The following is a 23,185-nucleotide window of genomic DNA, read 5'->3' as shown; positions in this document are numbered from 1 at the left end:
TGAATGAAAGAGGCTATGGGCTTGCTGAGGGGAGGTGAAGTGGGGTTCCGTGGCCAAAATGAGGAGCAAAAATTACACAGAGCACGTGTGCAGCCAGAACAAGGGGAGAGGGTAGGCTCAACTGGGACAGGAATGTTCTGTGGGCCGTGACAACACCCTGTGCAGACATGCGATAGCAATACGTCACAGGCTGATGCAACCTACACCATGACTATCATTGGCTGCGTTGTGTCTGTTCTGACCGCATTATGCCCCTAGTTTGCCGCATTAAGACTGTCTGAACCAAAATTTGGGGCCTTGGTGTTTAAAAAAATGGGCAGCTTCCTCTATTCACACGATGTCTATCATTATCGCATTGTGACTAAATTTGGCCATAAAATTTGCCTCCCATGTAATGTGACTTTCGTGCTATAGGATTGTGCATTATGTAAGCACTCGCTGAATGTACTGTATACATGTCTATGTATGTATACATACATACTGTACATACATACATACATATATATATATATATATATATATATACTGTATATATATCCATCCATCATCCACTCCTGTATTGCCCCATGAGGAGCACAGGATATACTGCATATATATATATATATATATCTATACTGTAATTACTGTATATATATATATATATATATATATATATATATATATATATATATATATATATATATATATACACTTATTCTAGTTATACTCACAGCAATGATACTCACACACTAAGCAATTATCCGGCTTACATGCCTTTCCTGAAGGTTCTCATTCTTTCCTAATAATTCATCATCATTAGATGACGAGGATAAGAGGACATCTGACTCATCCTCCTGACGAATGTCTCTACGCTTGTACCGCACCTGCCAAGATAGACTGTCATTACTCACAAGCTAAACTCACTATACATGTACCATTAAGCATTTCAGCTCCCCCCCCCCCATTTTTTTAATTGGAGAACACTTAGGTGGTGAAAATGGTTAATGAAGGCCTTCCTAATTCAAGTGTCTTTCCTAGACTAAAATAATACTGGTGGTACGTGGTGGCGACCATTATTCACTCACCTGATCTAGTGCCGCCCTCTTCTTAATGCACCTTTATCATTCTTTTTCTGCTTCTACCCTCCTCTCTTCTTACTTCTCCCATCTTTCACTTTTTATTACTTTTCTTTCCTTTTCAGGTGGTTTCAAATAGAGTGACAAGCCTAATGGTTTCCTTTAAGTCAAGAAACCATTTACAATGCTGAGAGGTAACCATATAATGAACCCATAAATGTTCCCTACATGTTAACATATGGGTTGGTGGAGGATTAGTGCCCCTCCCCATAAAAGAACTAACTCAAATGCAAATGGCCACCCCACAAAGGATTATGGCATCTGGATATACAGACAGATAGAAACAAGAAGAATATAACAACGTAAAACTATCTGCCCTAATGGCTGGGATATGGGGACTGGAGCAAGTTCAAAGATAATCCCCCACTGAAAAAGATGATTTCCAAGTATTTTGCATACTTTGATGAGAGTTGTATGACTAACAATACCAGACCCCCCCAAATAAAAAAAATTACCAGAAATTTCCCCAAAATTTCAGCAATTTTCTGCCACTGTTTCCTTATGAAGATTACAAATCTAAAGTGATGTACTGTAGTAGAATATCATACTTAAATACTGTTTGGTATTACAAAAATCTCGCTCATTTTAAATTATTCAAAGTTAAATGGAGTTTTTACGGAGAAAAATAGGTTGGTGCTGAGTAATTGGTGACAACAGAAACTGTCTGTCTATCTATCCACTGCCAGGCACCTTAACCCTTTCACTATGGGTGTTTTATTTTTAATGGATGTTCCACACCGGGGGTATGATATTACATAAAGATAGTTGTTCTGACAAAATATTCCTCACCAAAAATAGACCATAATTTCCTGAGTAAAATGATGTCTAACATCATGTAAAAACAAATAATAATTACCTGTGCGGTGAGCTGTCAAAACCTGTGGTGCTGGAGCTCCACTGCCAGAAGTATGCCATTCGGTATAATGATAAACTCAAAGCTGTTCTTTTTCTTTCCTTTCATAATATACTTTCATTTTCACTCTCACTTTCGTCTAACAACATAATCTGCATCATCTGACACTGCTTCCATCAGATTCAAGTAAACTGCGGAGGCGGCAAAACACCTCGTACCGCATGCCTCGACAAACAGTGCTGTACTTCTCGTACGTCACAAAAATAGTGGACAATAAAATAGTCCTCCCGTGACAGCAACTCCACCACCTGATACTGAACCACAATTGGGCCCCCAGTACTGAAGCACAAACATAAAAAGTCCAGAACACGTACATGTGCCACCCAACGACTACAGACATTTCCTTGATGACATGTTGCCGTGCCACCTGATGTGAGAGGGATAATCCCATAACGGGTGGCCACAAACTAATCACCTTCATGTCACCTTGTCCTCCGCCATTTCACTGCCCTGCTCCCAGCTCACACCTCCCTCTCTCATATACCTCTCCACTCCATCCTCCATCTTCTTCTTAGTCTCCCCCTCCCTCTCTCCACCTCCACCTCAATCACATACACTCTCCTCATTAGTCTCTCATTCTTCATCCTCTCCACATGGCCAAATACAAACAAATAACATTATTTTTTTTTCTACTTAATTTTCTTGTCTTGCTCCTTCATTTAAACGTGAAAAATCAAAAAAATAATACAGTATACCTGTACTGTATAAACAGTAAACAATAATCTACCTCCCACAAATCAGGAACATTCACACTTGCCATAAGCAGGCCATGAGTACATCACCTAAAAACTTGTGATCTCAAAAACAAAACTGTGTGTGTGTGTGTAACATTGAACAGAGGAAGAAAGTGAGTCACAGCCTATCCCATGATTTGTGCACAGGAACTTAAATATTTGCACTGACATTATCGGTCCTATGTACCGTAATCATTACTAATAGAAGGTTAGTGCCCCTCCCTGTAAAACAACTAAATCAAAGTCAAAAAGCCATCCCTTAACCGATTATGGTGTCAAGCTACAGATAGATAGATAGATACATACTTGACAGGGCATTGACTTATTTAACGAAATATTTGAGTTTCAGTTTCAACCATGAGATTATTTAACACAACAATTTAATATTTTCCTACCATTTTGAAGAACTGATGTGCATGTGGATGGTGAACTGAGTGAATTTTTCCCTTTGAGAGTTGGTTTGAAGCAGGGATGTGTCATGTCTCCGTGGTTGTTCAATCTGTACATGGATGGGGTAATAAAAGAGGTACAAGGTAGGGTAGTGGATGTTGGAGTGGCCCTGGTGAGAGAGGATAGTGTTTGGAAACTCCCTGTACTGTTGTTTGCAGATGATACTGTGTTGTTGAGTGAAGACGAAGGGGAGTTGCAAGGCTTGGTGGATGAGTTTGAGAGAGTGTGTAAGAAATGGAACCTAAAGGTGAATGTAGGGAAGAGTAAAGTGATGGTCTTTGAGAGAGGTGAAGTTAGTGAATGTACAGCGAGGTTGGATGGTGAGGAATTGGAAAATGTGAGTACGTTTAAGTATTTGGGTAGTGTGATGAGTAAGGATGGAGGTTTGGAGGGTGAAGTGCTTGAAAGGGTACAGCAGGGAAGAAAGGTTGCTGGTTCCTTGAAAGCAGTGATAAGAAACAGGGAAGTGAGCATGGAAGTGAAAAAGTTACTACATGACAGTATTGTGATACCAACTCTAACGTACGGAAGTGAAGCTTGGACATTGTTGGAAGGACACAAGTCAAGAGTAAGAGCAGTGGAAATGAGTTATTTAAGAGGAGCCTGTGGAGTCATGTGGAGAGACAGGCTGACGAATGAGGATATAAAGGAGCGTTGTGGTGTGGATGTGGATGTGATAGGAAGCGTTATGAGGAATACACTGAGGTGGTTTGGCCATGTGGAGAGGATGGAGGGTGAAAGACTGACGAAGAGAGTGTATGTGAGTGAGGTGGAGGGGGGAAGAGGGAGGGGGAGGCCGAGGATGAGATGGAGGGATGGGGTGGAGAGGTATATGAGAGAGGGGGGTGTGAGCTGGGAGCAGGGCAGTGAAATGGCAGGGGACAGGGCGACTTGGAGGCGATTTGTTTGTGGCCACCCCAAACGGGATTGAGGCGTCTGGCAATAGATAGATAGATAGATAGATAGATGAATAGTCGAGGTGCCACCATTATACTGGTCACTAAGTAACTTCATTGATGCACCGCTTTCATTTTCTTAATATTCAAATGCTCTTTGTCATTCTTCCATCCATCCATTATCTAACCCAGTGCTGCCCCATGAGGTACAGAAGTCCAGGACTAGGCACGTTGCTCCTGACATTTAAGATGAGAGCGACCAGCCTCACTAATCCCTGAGTGTCATTACATGAACAATAAACCCCAACTGCCCCTTGGATATAAACCTGCACTGGCTCAATCCAACTGGAGTGCTTTAATTGCCCACTAAACCACCAGGAGCCAACCAGTGTAATAAATGGTTTCCTGGTGTACTGGAAACCACATGACTTGTCATTCAGTGTAAAGTCGTAGATAGAAGGACGAGGAAAGAATGAAGGAAAGAAATACAAAAGAGGAAGGAGGGAAAGAAGAAAGGAAAGGACAGGCATCCGAGAGCATCACCACATCGAGTGAGTGGATGGTGTGTGCCCCCACCTCTTTGTCATTCCTAATAATGAATATTTTCTGTTGGCAGTTTCACAACAAATGAGGTTTTCACACTCTTTTAACAGTTCAAAGACCCTAATAAGAGTTTTTAGTGGTGATGTTGATGAATCAAGTGCCTATGTGACATTAAATGTACATCTGGCAATGATGATCTCATCAACTCCACAACACCATGTAGTGACAAGACTTTGAACTACAAACCATGTCAGCACCCACATGAACACAGGCAATTTTGAAAATAAATAACAGCAAAAATTTCCCTTTTTTTCAATGTAAATATACTTTTTACTCTTGTAAATGAAAGAACATGCCCAGGAAGACATTAAAAATAGACAGATTTCAGGAAATCCATTTCTTGGTAGCTGAATATGAGGTAGAGTATCCGTATCATTTTACTGTATTGTAATATAAATTAATCTAAAATACAGTACAGCAGAGTGGGCTCTTCATTTGTGGAAAGAACAGAATATGCTACATTGACTAGGAGAGTGCATGTGAGTGAAGTGGAAGTAGAGGAAGAATGTGGAAACAGATAGACAGATAGAGCAGATATGGTAGGACTGAGAGAAAGAGAATTTAGCAATGAACCAACCTTTGAATAGCTTTGTGAGGAGCTAGAAGAGGAACTGTCATGGTAACTTGCCTCTTCATCCCTGCTGCGTCTCACCTTCAACATCAGGAAATTATCCGTCACCCAGAAGATCAGAGCCTGCAGATAATAATATTGGAAAAATTCTCAACATGATCAGTGATGAATATAATGTATAAGCAATACAGACAGCTTGAATGATGAGTGAATTATCTATGGCCCATTTCATGAGGCTCTGAGGAGTCTAAGCTAACAGTTCTCCAAATTTTTTGCTTTTCTGTTATAGTACTACTACTACATACAAACCATCCCATTTACTAAAGGAAAACAGGATCATCAAGATGATGATGATGATGAATATTAATGACCATATACAGGTGCCTCTCCACCAATGCAACAGATATGTTCCTAAAGTTGCACGTTGGGCAAAAATTGTGCTCGACAGCGTATCTTATCGGAAAACAGGGATTCCTGGTATGTTTCAAAACTTTGTGGAAAGAGGAGTTGATGGGTCACAAAATCAAACTCTGAAGGCTAAATATACTGTATAACTCTAAAGGCACATTTTTATTCACGGTATTATACAGTCATGACTAGCTATATGATGGGGATGCATCAAGTGAAAAGCCATTGCAAAAAAAATTATCCTATAATGAGGTCAATATAACATGGTTTAAATGGGGACTGAGAGGGGGCCCTTGACCAAGAAACCTGAAATCTAAAAGGAAAAAAAGCTTACCCATTTAGGCTGTATTTAACACAAGAAAATTTTTCACTTAAAACTGCACACTGCACTGTCTGTTATGCACTGACACTGTTATCTGGTGATTGCAATGGGGTTTCAGTGGCCTTTCATGTACAAAATGGAACAAATGGCAGACAATCACAGAGAATGTAAACACTGAACAGCCATCTTGGCTCAATCAGCTGACTAGGAGGCCCCTTCATCAACTGATTAGAGAGGCTGTGTACATGTGGTACACACAATTTCCAAGGCACAGGTTAAGGTATTTTGTGCAAAAAAAAGTTAACACATCATTTAATATCACACACCACACTACGGTATTTGTTACACACTTACACTGTTATATGACAACTGCAATGGCATTTCATTGGTCTTTCATGCACAAAATGGAACGAAAGGCAGATGATCACAGCGAATGTAAACACTGAGTGGCCATCTTGGCTCAGACAGCTGATTCTCGGCTTGCATGTACCACCGCATCTGCATGAGATTCTTGGAAGTGACCATGGCAATTATCGTTCTAGAGAAACAAATTTTTATTGCTATTCAAAAGAACTATAACTCATGAATTATCGTTATTGCAATTTATCACAGAGTGAACAGACATGTAACACGACTTGACTGCATATTACCATTCAGTATTCACTGTACTGCTACAAATTACTCTACTGCTACCTATACAAATTGGGAAGGGAGTTGTGTCATACTGTTGCAGATGTGCACAAGGATCACCCCTTTGTCATCATCCACAATACCAATGTACAGTATGCAGCAGGACTGTAATACCATCAGCCTGTACCAACATATACTGCAGGATTTTAATATCTGTCTGTACCAACATATATTGCATGATATGAACATCTTCTGACAGCACCAACATATTTTGCATGATTTTAACATCCACCTGTACCAAAATGTATCGCAAGATTTTAACATCTGCCTGTACCAACATATACTGCTGAATTATACCATCTGCCTGTACCAATATATACTGCAAGATCTGAACATCTGTCTGTACCAATATATACAGCAGGATTTTAACACCTTCAGCCTGAGTATGTCATTTTCATTCATTCTCTCTGCTATCAAGTGATTTGACTCAGCTTATGACAGACATCTAGAGCTACAGAAGTTAGATATAGCCTTCACTATCCCATTCAATAAGGGAGGCATTCCTTAAGTTGAATAATGTAATTTGAAAGTAGCAAGAATAAACTGAAATATAAAACTAGATCTGGGGTTAATAATAACAGAGTAATTAAAGTAATAATGACTCCCAAGTTTTAAGTGTGAAAATTTAAGTCTAAAAGGTCACCTTGCATGCCATTACATAAAATGCAGTTTTACAGAAGTTAATGGGTATTCATATACTCACATTGACAAAGAATGGAATGACTAGAACAACGATGACAACCCTGACTTGGGGGTCTGTGATGGGTGCGAGGATGAAGTCCCTTACTGTAGACCAGAACTGTAATACCATAAGGCCAGTGATAAGCACCTTCTCCACCACCATAATGGCCACATATACTGCACACTGATGACTCCAAGCTACCACTGATGGAGGACGACCTGCAAATTATACCACCTGAATTAGGTGCTGTACTAGTACTGTATTTAATAATGCAAACTAATTTACATACTGTACATGTACGAGGTCTCTTCAGAAAGTATCCGGACTTAGGCTCTAAAAAAATGAATAGCTAACTTGTTGAGCTAGGACATTAATCCCCCTCAAAGTAGGCCCCTTCTGACATGACACACATAGCCCAGTGTTCTTTCCACTGCCTGAAACATTTTTCCAAGTTGGTTTTTGGTATCTCCTGCTGGAGCCTCGTCGCATTCGTCATGATCTCTTCTCTTGGATGACCATTGCTCAAGACATGCTGGAGTGTGCAAATCGCGACCCAGACTTTCTGTAGACTGTTATCACTGGAAAAGAGACCTGGGCATACAGGTACAACCCAGAAACCAAAGCACAGCCATCCCAGTGGAATCATGCAGGGTCCCCTCGGACAAAAAAAGCACAACAGGTCAGCAGCAAGGTGAAAGGCAATTGCAGGTTGACTTTTTTTTTTTTTTTCTACTGCCATGTGGTGTTGCGCATCACAAATAACACACCAGATGATCAGACTGTCAACAACTATTATTACCTCGGAGTTATCCATCGTCTTCGTGATGCAGTTCGGCAGAAGAGACCAGACCTTTGGAAAGTGGCAAGTTGGAAGCTGCACCATGACACTGCCCCTGCCCATTCTTCTCAACTGATTCAGGAATTTTTGGGCAAGCACAACATCCTGCAGGTCCGGCTGGCTCCCTACTCACCTGACATGGCTCCATGCAACCTTTGGTTATTCCCCAAGCTCAAAACTCTGTTGAGTGGTTCCCGATTTGAGACAAGAGAAGAAATCATGATGAATGCGACGAAGCACCTGTAGGAGATACCAGAAACATTGAAAAATGTTTCAGGCGGTGGAAAGAACTTTGGGGCATGTGTGTCAAGTAAGATGAGGCCTGCTTTGAGGGAGATTAATGTCCCATCTCAACAAGTCAGCTATTTGTTTTTTTTAAGGCCTAAGGTCTGATACTTTTTGAACAGACCTCGTCTATGTCTAAATACAGTACCACAACCAAAAATTTATCAGGCTCAATTGAGATGGCAAATATAAAGCAAGGTTCTTTTATTTAAAGACATGAATCATACGAGAAACGAAGCTTCACATATGATCTTCCTTCCATCTCACTGTTCTTCATGCTTGCAATATACATCTATCAAAATGTGATTTTGGACAAAACTGTCTATATGCGTGAAACTGGTGAAGACTCTGAGACTGTTGAAAGATCATAATATTCAGTGCAACCTTGAAAATTTGAGCCTAAAAAGTTCCTATGACATTTAATGTTCTGATACTACAATATTTCAAATCACTTCCATTTTAGCTCCCAAAGGTAGCCTCCAAATTTGGCCTGCTGATGGTATGTTTCTGAGATGATACGAGGACAGCCAATTACCATTACTACGAGCATAAGACAAAGATATTGTAGTATGCAATTTGGCCTGCTACATGTACATCTACGCTATAAGGTAAGCCATGGATAGCCAATTAAATACTACTTCAAGACAAGGAAAATCACAGTAGCTTAGGTCATCTAGCCTGCAAAGATATGTTTTGACAGAGATCAGACTGGGATATCCATTAATTACTACTTTTAAAGTTCAAGTTAAGTTTCAACTATCCTTGGTTATGTACTGTACACTTTGAATTTTGTTGTTACACTGTACTATTACAAGAGGCATAATTTTTTGTTCATGCTTCTGATAACAACCAAGGACTGGAATACTAGCTGACTGTTCTACAAGTGTAATGATTTAAAGTAAATGCAGTGATGGACAACTGAATCAGTGGGGACAAAAAAAAAAAAAAATATCTTAAGCCTCTCTAAGTCTGAAGGTGGGGCAATCTTTAAGGCACTTCACAGATTCACCTGCCTCACTCACAACATATTCTATCTCCTGTCACAACTCCATCCTCCATAAATAGTTTTGGTCTTACCTACCCTTCCCACACAAACGTCTGTGCTGTAATGCCAAGTTGAAAAAAAAAAAAAAAAAAAAAAAAAAAAAATGCATAATGTGTAATAATAACTCACATTCATCCATCTACTTTCATCATCCATTCCTTTTCTGCCCCATCTGCAGCACTGAGGCTGGGGACTAGGCTACTAAGTTCCATTTAACCCGCCACATGCCGGCCACTTCAAGCCCTACGGTAAGTGTCACCCCCGTGCCGGCCAATTTCTTATTATTATTATTTTTTTAAGGCTAAAATGATAGATTTTGATGTGAAAAAATGAATAGACCATAAAAAAACTCACCAGAGGCTGGAAGTGAGTTTTTCGTAGTCTCTCTGGCCGCCCGCAAGTATGAGCGAGCGGGGAATCCCCAGCGGCGGTGAGAGAAAACCCATTTTCTATGCAAGGTAAACTCAGGTATTCTCGCCAACGTGACTCAGGGAGGGTATAGGAATGGTCTTAACACTTTTCTGTCCACTTCACATCCATAAAAAAAAAAAAAAAAAAAAAAAAAAAAAAAAAAAAAAAATCTTATTTCACAGAGAAATTGTGTTTTTTGGGGAAAAAAATAACTTACTCATGCAACACTATACGTATCACTGTGAATGCATTGTCTTACCGTTACAAGAAAATATGCATAACTTGACTTCACAATGTACAGCCCTTTCACTTACTATAAATTATTTACAACATGCCTTCAGTATACACAGACATTACCAAAGTAATTTTGATCATCTCACTGTGAATATTTCGCCTAACACTTACGAGAACATACGTAAAACTTTACTCCACAATGTTCAGTCCTTACACTTACGAGAAAATATTTACAACATGTCATCACTGTATGCAGTACTTATAACACTTTCTGAGCGTCTTTATTTGTATTTACAACACTTTTGGAGCATCTTTTTATCGCTTGTTATTACCACACTATTGTTTCTCAATAGTTAGCGAGAGTGTGATACTCCTCGAAGCATGGGTATACGCACAGTCCTACATCACACTCTGCACACATATACCTTGAGTCCTTCCGCTGAGTACGTGGCCTTACAGTGCTGTCTGCACACATGTGACACCGTCGCTGGGGATTTTGACGTGTTCCACTTGGAGGGACGATTTTGGGGAAGTGTCTAGAGGTGAGGCAGAGACGTGCGGCGGCGGTGTGGTGGTGACGAGCAGTACTTATATCTTCCCCATATTCCCCCACTATCTCCCGCACCAGCTCATGAATATAGCCCCCGAAGGTCTCCTGGATGCCAGTGGTATGTGCGTGGAGATAGTGAGCACTGAGGACGGTGATGTCGAGGAGATGGAAGAATAATTTTTTATACAACTTCATCGTGGGCCTGGCACAGTCAATGCTTGAAATCATGGCGTATGATTGATCCACCTGTCGCATATTCACATTGTACGCCAAGACAGGTTCTGGTTTCCAGACGTGGCGCCTCCCTTCTGCCCTGTAATCTACACTGCTGTGTGGTGTACAAGGGGCCGATGAACATACGAGAGGAGGAATACTTCGCGGTTGTGGTGCCATGCTGTTGTGAGGATATTATGTGATTTGTAAAAAACAACCTCGTTTTTCTGAAGCTTCCTACCCACCTTCACCATGTGCCGACGGTTCTTCTTTACAGTGCCACACAGACCAGTTTCCTGCAGGTGAAGGTACCTGGCGAGAAGGTGGCTTGTGTACAAATTATCGAGGTATAAGACGTGCACATGATGAAGGTATTCCTTGATCATCATTTTTACCACAGCCCCTGAGAGTCCCAAACATCTATCTTCTGTGATGTCAATCTGAACACCTGCGTACAGAACTATGTCCTGCACATACCCAGTCTTACAGTCGCACATCACGAAGATTTTGAAGCCAAACCTGTGTCTTTTGCTGGGGATATACTGAAGAAAAGCAATATTACCTCTCTATAGCACTAGACTCTTGTCTATGATGAGGTCTCGGTATGGAGAGAAGGAGGTACGGAATTTCTCTCGAAGGTGATCAAAAACCAGACGTATCCTCCTCATCCTGTCTGTGTTGTTTGCGTTAGCAGGATCAAGGGTGTCAAAAAAATGAAGGCGGCTCAGGATGTATTGAAAACGATTCCTTCCCATCAACTTGCCAAAAAATGGTGTCACCATTACTGGATCCACAGTCCAATCTGGGGAATATGATTTTTTTTCAATATCCCCGTCAAAAGCACAAGTGCTAGGAACACATACATTTCACCCAGGGTCACGTCAGGTTCAAACAATCGGCTGTGTCGTGTCTGTGTTGTTCCCCCACGTTCAAATGCAGCAAAGGCGTTGGTCAGGGTCACAATCTTCAAAACAATCTCCACAGGAAAGTAGTTCCTGAAAGAGTCAAGCCTAGTGGAGGTATGGTGAAGTTCAGGGACACTACACCCGGCCTCATTTTCGTGGGTGAACGGGGACAAAGTCACTACTGTCCTCCCACTCCCACGTCGTTTCCTCATCATCATCGTCGCCTCCGTGTTCCTCGGGCTGTGGGGAAGCATGGGGAAGTGTGGGGAATGAGGGAAGAGTTTCACGTGAGGTGCTGGGTGTGGGGAAGGCGGGAAGACTTTGTCCTGAGGTGCTGGGCTGAGCTGGGTCACGTGGGGGCAAGGGAGAGCACGGGCGAGATGAGTCACCCTCCCCCGACAATGGAACTTTCCCAAATCTTCCATGCTTCCTCCTCACACTTTCCTCCCCACATGGTGAAATGCTTTGCCTCCCCAACCACCCCTCAACTTAAGGACTACCTTCCTCCTCCCTTTCCTCCTCATCGTCGTGACATGCAAGACGACGATGTGCAGATAGCCTCCTACCATGTGTTTCCCTAGTGTAGCCCACATACCTGGATTTTCTAGGTGAGGGAATTTCGTCATCACTACTATTTTCCTCCTCAGGCTGGATGTTGTCCTTATCATGCACATCGTCATCCTCCAGATCACTTTCCCCACTGTAGGGAACCCTCAGGAGGTCCTGAATCTCCTCGTCAGAGAGACCACGGCGACACATCACTGCACTGTATGACTGACACAAGCAGAGAGGCAGGGCAAGCGTGTGGCAGGAGCGCGTGGGTGTATGGGCCAGGCCGCCTGAGGGCAGATAGAGGAAGGGTTGCCCTACAAGCACACCGATTTTTGCGCGCCTAACTTGAAAATTGCGGTCACAATGAATTTATTAAATCGAGACTGTTTTAAAACAGCACTGGCACTTAGCGCGCAATTACGTCAGACCGTTTTAAAACGGCACTGGCATGGGGCAGGTTGAGGTGAGAGTGATCAGCCTCACTTGCCCAAGTGACATTAAGTGAGCAATTAATCTCAACTATTCCTCACATGTAAACCTTTCTGGGCACAATCCAGTTGGAATGCCTTAACCCAATAGACCAACATTCATCATTTAGTTATCTAGTTGTCACCTACTACAGTAAACTGTTTCCTGGGTTACAGTGAGCCATTTGGCATGTCTCACAGTAGGGTCACCTAAAAGCAGCACAACACATGTGAGGATAGTGGGCACTCACACCTTCCTTTCATTCATATTAAATTTTCACACATAAAATGGCAGATTTCCTATGCTTAACACATATGAAAACTCATAGTGCAAGAAACAGTCTGTTGGTGAAAAAAGGACATGAAAATTTTGAAAATTAAATGAAGATCCTGGTACTTTTATCTTACCTCCTGTATTGATACCATAACCAGTTCTGCATGCTCTCCTATACATCTTGCACTAGCAATCTGCACTTGACTACACTCCTATACATCAAAATGAAATGACTGGAGTCCTTAGGGAAAGGGACCAAACATATCCTCTATTCCCTTTCTTCCCACTTTCTTCACATTTACAATATATTGTGCCTAGGTGGTCCATTTGTTGAGCCAAAGACACTGTCTTCTGATTCTCAGGGGCCAAATTTTAACGTGTCCTACTGATCTCATACAGCTCTATCCTACGTAAGATCTTCCGCACTGTACATCCAATCACTGCGAATGAAGAGCTGAGAGGGGTAGACTGAGACTGAGAGAGTTTGGGCATGTTGAGAGGATGGAAACTGACAAAACAGTGCAGAGGGTGAGAGGTTTGAATGCTAAGGGTATAATTACGAGGTGGACTGAAAAAGACTTGGGACGAGCTTATACTGTGACCTCAGGGCTAAGAGACTACGCAGAGAGGCTGCCAGAGATCAAGCAGCACAGAGAGTTACCATTAGGAGAACAAGACAGATGGATGCATGTTGGAGACTTCATAAATGAAATGAAACAAAATAATACTGATTCTTCAACTTTCACTCTTCTTCTCAGGAAATACATCTTTCCTCTTTCCCCATTTCTTTTCAGTATCAAGACACACAAACAACATGTGCTATGGGGCATGTTCCTCTGTGCCAATCACTTTTGCTAATTTAACATTCTTCAACTTGTCTTCTAACTAATTAAATCACCAATCTGATTCCCAGTACCTCTCATTCCAAATAAAGCAGTTTGCTAAATCTCTTCATAAATACTACATTACATATGAACAGGTTGAATGTATCGCTGAATTCACACTGTACTCTCCTGCCTTCCAGTCCACTATGCACTCCCTCATACCCATGAACTTGTTCATCCAAATATCTTTAAAAGGTTACTCAACATCACAATCTCTTTCTCATGTAATTACACCACTGCAAGCAACAGTTCATCCCAAAACCTTTCTACGCCTCTTACATGGCTTCACCTGCAGTGCGTATTCCAAAACAATAGCCAGGATACGACTAACAACCAGGATCTTTATCATTACTGTTCTTTCACTCACCCTCCTCACCCCAAGCTCAAGCATTGGCATGGAGCCTACTCATGATGGTGCTGTGCACCCTAGGGTTAGAGCAGCTGTGACATCTAATTGAGAGCCAAACTGCCTCATAATTCCCTGCATCTCACCAAGAGAATTACCCTGGTCAGACTTGGGTGATGTGCTGTTTACTACATGGGAGTACCAGATCCCTACATGGTGTTATGTACGGCACTGTACCTGTAGAGAGGCCCTGCAGAAGGAGCTTATCTGTGATTGACAGGTCTGCTTGGCCACACAGGCCAAGGCCAAAAGAGAACAACAAAAACCCCACACTCAACATTCTTAAGCCCTACCCCACTCATCACAGATTCTTAACCTCCCAAGAACTAATACCTGCCAAAATCACCTACTATATACTTAGCTGAAATCCTCCTCCATCCTGCCTCTTGTAAACACCAGACAGTTGAGCCTCACTATGCAATAAATCACCAGAATGGCGTACTGTATAAGAAGTTCTACCTGGCCTCACTGAGTGACCGTGAGTATCCCTGTAGCGATGGTCAAAGCTATTTTTTTTAACTTTTTGTGGCCCATATGTGTATTACTTTCCCCATTTCCTTGTGCAAGCCAACTCTTCTTTTATAATTATTTCATTCACTCTTTTAATCTAGTTATCTTACTCATACTAGGAGTTCTAATGCAGAATACTGGTGCATCACAAGGAAGGTGTAATGTAACAACATCGTAGTTTGTTTTAGGAGTATGCAGTTTTCCACTTAAAGTTTCAAAATTACAGTCAGCATAATTTACAAAGACTAATATCTACAATAAATGACTGCTAACATTCCTAAGGGAATGCAGGGTGGTCTCTACACAGCTACAGTACACTGAGGCTTCTGTGCAAAATCCCATAATGATTAAGGACAATAAAAAAAACAAGAGCCTCTCTCCAAATTCCTCACTAACTGATCTTTGCTCTCCTGGCTGTTCTTCCTCACATACCCTGTACTACAGATTGGTTATCATCTACCGCAGAGCTACTGACTGGCACAGCCAACAGTTTTTAGACTGTATATGATAAACCTCTAGGCAATGGGTGTCACTTGCCAAACCCCATCATAAAGTGAGGTTTGGCTGTACATCAATCTTTCTTCTAAACAATGTCTCTAACACTTGTCCCCTGCACATTTTCGCCTAGACCACACTGAAGCACCACCAAGCAGCTTTGTCATTTTCAAGAATCACAAGGTAACCTTGCTACCAACATCATGAAGTCACCATCAGCTTGCATTCCCCCTCCCCCACTGACCAAAACTTATGAGAACCCCCTCTGAGTTAGGTGAACATATAACTGAGATGAGAGCTTATTATTTGCGACAGTGTTAGAGTCGTAGCTTTGATTTTGTCTACCCATGGCTCAGTACCCTGTCTGAGAGTGAAATACCAGCATACTGTGCAGTGATCCCTTGGTTAAAATGCATTTGGATACAGCAGTTTTCATTATCACTGGAAGATGAAAATCCACACTCTGGATGTTATACGGGGTGCTACCTAAAAGTTCCAATAATTTGAACAGAGGGAGCAAACCATTTGCAGTTTTGCCATTTGCTGCTAGGAGGAGCCAGCAGCACCCCTTGTGCATCAGTGTGGCCCCGGCCGGGTCTGTGAGCGGACATATTGCTGAGCTACCCTTAATATTGTAACATGGTGTGTAGGTGGTTTGGCAGTTTTGCAATGGCTGACCTCATGGAACAAAGCACCTGCATCAAGTTCTGCTTCATGATCAACAGGACGGCTGCAGAAACTCACAGGTTGCTTCAGCAAGCCTTTGGTGACAATCCCATGTCCCAGAGCTGAACATTTTTCTGGTACAAGTAGTTCAAGGAAGGATGAAAGCCCGTCGAAGATGATCACTGTTCTGGACATTTGTCAATGGCAACAACATCAGAAAATGTCGGAAATGCTCGTCAGGCTATCCTTGCAGATCACAGATGAACTATCCATGATGTTTATGATATCGTTGGACTGTCGTACGGGAACGTGCAATGCATTCTGTTGGATGTGTTGGGCATGAGAGGCATTGCCGCAAAATTTGTGCCAAGACTGCTGAGTGACGAGCAGAAGGCACATCGCGTTGCAGTTTGCAGGGAGCTCAAGAATCAGGTCAGAGATGATGCCACCTTCATCTCCAAGGTCATAACTGGTGATGAATCATGGGTAAATGGTTATGACCTGGAGACAAAGCAGCAGTCATCGCAATGGAAGTCTCCCAATTCACCAAGGCCGAAAAAAGCACATCAAGTTTGCCGCAATGTCAAGTCGATGTTGATTGTTTTCTTTGATATCCAAGGGATTGTTCACGAGGAATTTGTCCCACCCAGTCAATCTGTCAGAGGAAAGTTTTACTGTGAAGTTTTGCAGCGTCTGAGGGAGAACATCCACCGCAATCATCTAGAATAGTGGAAGAACAAGAACTGGGTCCTGTATCATGACAACGCCCCCACCTATACATCAATTGTTGTCCAGCAGTTCCTGGCTTCCACTAACACGGTAGTCATTCCCCACCCACCCTATTCGCCTGACCTTGTCCCCTGCGACTTTTTCCTGTTTCCCAAGCTGAAATTACGACTGAAAGGGTGTCGATTTGACTCGACTGAGGAGATCCAGACAGAATCGAAGGAGGTGCTCAAGACCATTATGCCTGAAGCCTTCCAGGGACCCATGGACTTGTGGAAAAAATGCTGGGACCACTGTATACATGCCTAAGGGGACTACTTCAAAGACGAAAGTGAGAACTAGGAGGTTTATTTATCTATCTATTGCCAGACGCCTTAATCCCACACAGGGTGGCCACAAACAAATCACCTCCACCTCGCCCTGTCCTCTGTCATTTCATTGCCCTGCTCCTGGCTCACACCCCCTTCTTTCATATACCTCTCCACTCCATCCCTCCATCTCATCCCAGGCCTCCCCCTCCCCCTCTCCCCCTCCACCTCACTCACATACACTCTCCTCGTCAGTCTCTCACTCTCCATCCTCTCCACATGGCCAAACCACCTCAGTGTGTTTCTCCTAACATTTCCTATCACATCCACATCACAATGCTCCTTCACATCCTCATTGTCAGTCTGTCTCTCAATGTGACTCCACATGCTCCTCTCAAATAACTCATTTCCACTGCTCTCACTCTTGACTTGTGTCCCTCCAACAAGGTCCAAGCTTCGCTTCCATACGTAAGAGTTGGTATCACCCCTAACATCAATAACCCACCATCCCTTTTTTTCCCCCCCATCTTGCAATGTGCCATGACTGCCCTCCCAACCACACAACCACTGTCACCACCATACCGCCACACTCGTCTCCCACATCAAGTCAAGTGCACGAAGTTCGTCTTCGTCCAGCAAGATGCACATATGAGCCCATTAGATCCACCATACATGGGACCCTTGCCTGTCATCTCATGTACGCCAAAAATGTGTCACTACTGAAAGGAATGGATGGTCTGACACGATATCCATGGACAGGATCAAACCAGCCCACATACTTGACAATACCCCACCACACCAACACCAATTTCCCCCAACCCCCACACTAACCCACTTCACCAATAACGGGTTCACGCCAACCCCTCACCATGTCTCCCACCTACACCAAAGACTCAGCAACCTCACCTTATTCCCCAGCCCCCAGGGCTAATTGCAATTCCTGCAACCTCCTCCAGCACCTCACCCCAGAGCCAACCATCCCCCCATACCTAATCCTGAGACTCCCCCACCTGCCAACGTACCTCCCTTACCTGACCCCAGCTCCATTCTTCCCCTCCTATGCATCCCTCCCAATTCCCCTCCCCTCACCAACACAACTGAACCTCCTCCACAGCCATCTGGCACCCAAACACCTTCCCCATCCAAAGCGCACACACCACAAATACACACACGGCAACACCGATGTCCCCACTAGGGCACCTAACTTCCTTCCACCATCACCAATTAATCACACACACTCTGAGCCTGATATCCTACCCCCAGCAGGTAATGAGCAATGGCCACCTCTTCCATCCCCATCCAGACAGACACACGGTAACCCTTTGCCACTTTCCCCACCAGATACCTCACTTCCACACTCTACACTTTCTAGTCCCACATCACCCACCAGCCAACATCCATTCAACCCAGAGGGTTATATTCAACATTCTGGCAGAATTAGTCACCGTCTTAAATACTTCCTGACCCCAACATAAAATTCCTTAGCAATACTATCTATCTATCTATCTATTGCCAGATGCCTCAATCCCGTTTGGGGCGGCCACAAACAAATTGCCTCCAAGTCGCCCTGTCCCCCACCATTTCACTGCCCTGCTCCCAACTCACACCCCCCTCTCTCATATACCTCTCCACCCCATCCCTCCATCTCATCCTCGGCCTCCCCCTCCCTCTTCCCTCCTCCACCTCACTCACATACACTTTCTTCGTCAGTCTTTCACCCTCCATCCTCTCCACATGGCCAAACCACCTCAGTGTGTTCCTCATAACGCTTCCTATCACATCCACATCCACACCACAATGCTCCTTTATATCCTCATTCGTCAGCCTGTCTCTCCACGTGACTCCACAGGCTCCTCTTAAATAACTCATTTCCACTGCTCTCACTCTTGACTTGTGTCCTTCTAACAATGTCCAAGCTTCACTTCCGTACGTTAGAGTTGGTATCACAATACTGTCATGTAGTAACTTTTTCACTTCCATGCTCACTTCCCTGTTTCTTATCACTGCTTTCAAAGAACCAGCAACCTTTCTTCCCTGCTGTACCCTTTCAAGAACTTCACCCTCCAAACCTCCATCCTTACTCATCACACTACCCAAGTACTTAAACATACTCACATTTTCCAATTCCTCACCATCCAACCTCGCTGTACATTCACTAACTTCACCTCTCTCAAAGACCATCACTTTACTCTTCCCTACATTTACCTTTAGATTCCGTTCCTTACACACTCTCTCAAACTCATCCACCAAGCCTTGCAGCTCCCCTTCGTCTTCACTCAACAACACAGTATCATCTGCAAACAACAGTACAGGGAGTTTCCAAACACTATCCTCTCTCACCAGGGCCACTCCAACATCCACTACCCTACCTTGTACCTCTTTTATTACCCCATCCATGTACAGATTGAACAACCATGGAGACATGACACATCCCTGCTAGCAATACGATGTACTGTAATATCACAGGTATAGATCACTGGTTGTACACTCTTATCTAAAATTAAATTTCTGTACCTTGTGTCTATCAGGACACTAATTTTGTATGTGAACTACCTTTATTATGTTTTCTGTATTTGGGTATTTTATATGCCTCACAGTGTATTTTTCAGTATGTACAATGAGTTAATTATATAAGTGTTTTGTATTTGTCCACTTCCATGTTTTGTGTGTGTGTGTGTGTGTGTGTGTGTGTGTATTTACCTAATTGTAGTATACAGGAACTGAGCAATGCTCGTGTTGTTCTGTCTCCATGTCCACATTTATCTAGTCTACTTTTAAACACATGAATGTTTTTCGCATGCATCACCTTTTCGTCCAAGTTGTTCCAAATATTTATGTATTTACCTAATATGCCTAATTGTGATATACACGAAATGTGCTATGCTCGTGGGTTTCCGTCACTGTTTCTCAGTATGTCAAATTTAGCTTTAAACTCATTTAAGTTTTTAGACTGGACGATCTCTTTGTCCTGGCTATTCCATAAGTCTATACTTCTGTAAGGAGAGCTATATTTCTTGATATCCTTCAAGCAGCTTGACTTTTTCAATTTCATTCCGTGTCCTATTGTTGCTTTCTTATCCCATACAAACAGATCTTCTTGGTCAATTTTATCTACTCCTATCATGGTCCTAAACACTGCAATGATGTCTCCCCTCTTTCTTCTTTCCTCTAAGGAAGGCAAATCCAGCTTTTCCAACCTCTCTCTGTATGACAAATCTGCCAGACTGGAGACCATCTTGGTTGCTGTTCTTTGTATTCTCTCAATCTTGTTTATATCTTTCTTTTTGTGAGGGAACCACACTACGTATTCTAACCCGGGGTGGATCATGGCCACCATCAATTTTTTCATCATCTCCTCACCCATATAATGAAATGCTACTCTTACGTTAGTCAAGAGTTAGTCTCTCTAACTATCTTGTTAATGTGCTTTTCAGGTGACAAACTATCTTGGACCAGCACTCCCAAATCTTTCTCTTCTCTCATTTTTGTAATTAATTCATTACCAAACAAATAATTCAGTGATGGCCTCCTGGTACTTATACCCATTTCCAATATTTTACATTTCTTTACATTAAATTTCGTTTTCCACATCCGGCTCCAATCATGTATCCTGTCCAGATCCTCCTGCAGCATTTACAATCCTCCTCAACCTCTATCTTCCTCAAGATCTTTACATCATCAGCAAACAGACTTGCATAACTGTTCACTCCATCTACCATATCTATCTATCTATCTATTGCCAGACGCCACAATCCCGTAAGGGGTGGCCATTTGACTTTGAGTTATTTATTTTATGGGGAGGGGCACTAATCCTCCACCAACCCACTTGCTGACACGTAGGGAGCACGTATGGTTTGGTTATATGGTTACCACCCAGCGTAGTAAATGGTTTCTTGGCTTACAGGAAACCATTTGGCTTGTCACTCAATGTAAAGCCACCTGTAAAGGAAAGAAAAGCAATACGAAGTGACAGGAAAGATGGGAGAAATATGAAGAGAGGAGGGCAGACACAGAAAAAGAATGATTATGGCTAAGGAATAAGTAGGCAGCTCTACATCAAGTGAGTGGATGATGGTCGCCACCACCTACCACACATCTACCATATCATTTAAGTAATTCAAGAACATTACTGGTGCCAACACTGAGGCCTGAGGGCCTCCACTTGTCACTTCCCTCCATCCAGACATCCTATCCTTTATTACTGTCCTCATTTGTCTGTCTCTCAAAAAGTCTCTCATCCATTCCAGGAGTTTCCCCTTCAGTCCTCTTATATATTCTAGTTTCCACATTAGTCTCTTATGCGGTACCTTGTCGAAGGCCTTCTCTAAGTCTAAATACACACTATCCACCCAACCATCTCTCTCCTGTACCACGTCAATCGCTCTTGAATAAAAACTCAACAAGTTGGAAACACATGACCTTCTACTTCTGAATCCAAACTGACATTCAGCCAAAATATTCCTCTCTTCTAGATATTTTATCCATCTGCCTTTCAGGATTCTTTCACACAATTTTGCAACCATGCTGGTTAGAGACACAGGTCTATAATTCAGGGGTTCTTCCCTGTTTCCTCCCTTATAAATTGGTACCACATTTGCCCTCTTCCATTCTTGTGGCACTTTCCCCTCTTCCAGAGAACACACGATTAAACTATGAATTTTATCCGCCAATTGTTCTCTGCATTCCTTCAGTACCCAATTAGAAATTCCATCAGGTTCTGGGGCTTTCCTTACATCTTGAGTTTCTAGTAATTTATACACTTCCTGTACCTCCACTTTTATATCTTTTATCCCCGGTACAATTCTAATCAATCCCTCCCCTTCCACAAACTCTTTTTCATTAGTGAAAACCGACTGGAAACATTTGTTCATTATTTCAGCTTGCATTGCTGCATCTTTATAGACCTCTCCTTTTACTTTCAGTTTGGTGATTCCTTCCTTTTGTTTCAGTTTCCCATTAACAAATCTATAAAACAGTTTGGGTTCATCCTTGCATTTGTCTATTATACCTTTTTCAAAATTCCTTGCTTCTTCTCTACATAATCTTTTGTGTGTGTGTGTGGGGGAGGGGAAGGGGTCATGTAGCATACCAATACATATTTATGCAGCTGGATTAACCTCTACCTGGCACATCCCTAGACACTATGGCATACTACATGATACAGTACACTAAAGCATACTACGTGGTTGCCTGCTAAATCCACTGAGGTATGTATCGTCATTTCTTGGTCCTCCCTAGAGCCAAATTATCTTTGGCTAACTGGCTGTCAAGTGGGTTAAACTTCCTCAGGTAGTTATGCTCACCACTGGTTGTCAAGTAACTGTCAACTCCTAGGTGGGATTAGCCATAATAAAAGCACAGACTTGCACACACATGTAGCTCACTACACTCTCAGTCACTCACACAAACACAATCCCAGTACTCCTGACTTCTCACAGCACTGCTTATTTTTGTACCAAGTTGTATGTTGTACCATGCCATTAATACAGAAACCATGAACATACGACTGAGTATCACTGTTTTCCTGGGTGACAGAGAACAAGAAAGACTTTAAATCCACCATAGGTTCATGTCAGTGTCTCAGGCCAAGTACTTATATATTTAATAACAATAGGGAAGAGGTGAAGGTATTAAAAAAAGGGGGCAGTGCTTAAGAATAACTTATGCAGATAAAAAACAGGGGGTTAAGAATAACTTGCAAAGATTTAAAAATGCAGGGGATGGGGGAAAAGATGAATGTGAAACTCAAACACTCAGACAAAAGAAAGGATTAAGATTCTTTTCAATGTTCACAGTAAGGTGCGATTATCAACTTACCATACTCTCCAAATATGATAGTAGGCCATCCCTGCTTCTGGCCAATGTAGATACTTAGACGGATCCCAGTCCAGATGATCACCAGACCAAATGTTGAGTCCAAGAGGAAACTGATGATGTACCTGCCACGACATTAACGCTAGTAACGGGTCCAGAGATATGGGTGACCACATCTTAAGACTTAGAAGGCTCTCTAGCATCTCTTCCATATCAGT

General features: G+C 42.5%; 1 protein-coding gene across 1 annotated transcript in view; it reads right to left on the bottom strand.

Annotated features, from left to right (window-relative positions):
• Positions 1 to 728: 728 nt before the first annotated feature.
• LOC145411351 (store-operated calcium entry regulator STIMATE-like) overlaps positions 729 to 23,185 on the bottom strand; it is a 38,861-nt gene continuing 16,404 nt past the window's right edge. The window contains exons 3-6 of the mRNA XM_080281377.1: positions 22,971 to 23,092; positions 7,406 to 7,602; positions 5,289 to 5,405; positions 729 to 863 (exon numbers count right to left, since the gene is read on the bottom strand). Coding sequence (XP_080137503.1) covers positions 729 to 863; positions 5,289 to 5,405; positions 7,406 to 7,602; positions 22,971 to 23,092 — 571 coding nt within the window. The remainder of the gene's footprint in view (positions 864 to 5,288; positions 5,406 to 7,405; positions 7,603 to 22,970; positions 23,093 to 23,185) is intronic.

Source organism: Coenobita brevimanus, chromosome 89 (genome assembly GCF_032717465.1).
Source record: "Coenobita brevimanus isolate Jiangsu-jjx chromosome 89, ASM3271746v2, whole genome shotgun sequence".
Classification (NCBI taxonomy): domain Eukaryota; kingdom Metazoa; phylum Arthropoda; class Malacostraca; order Decapoda; family Coenobitidae; genus Coenobita; species Coenobita brevimanus.
Note: the sequence above shows the minus strand (reverse complement) of the source record. Positions and strands in the feature narration are given on the sequence as shown.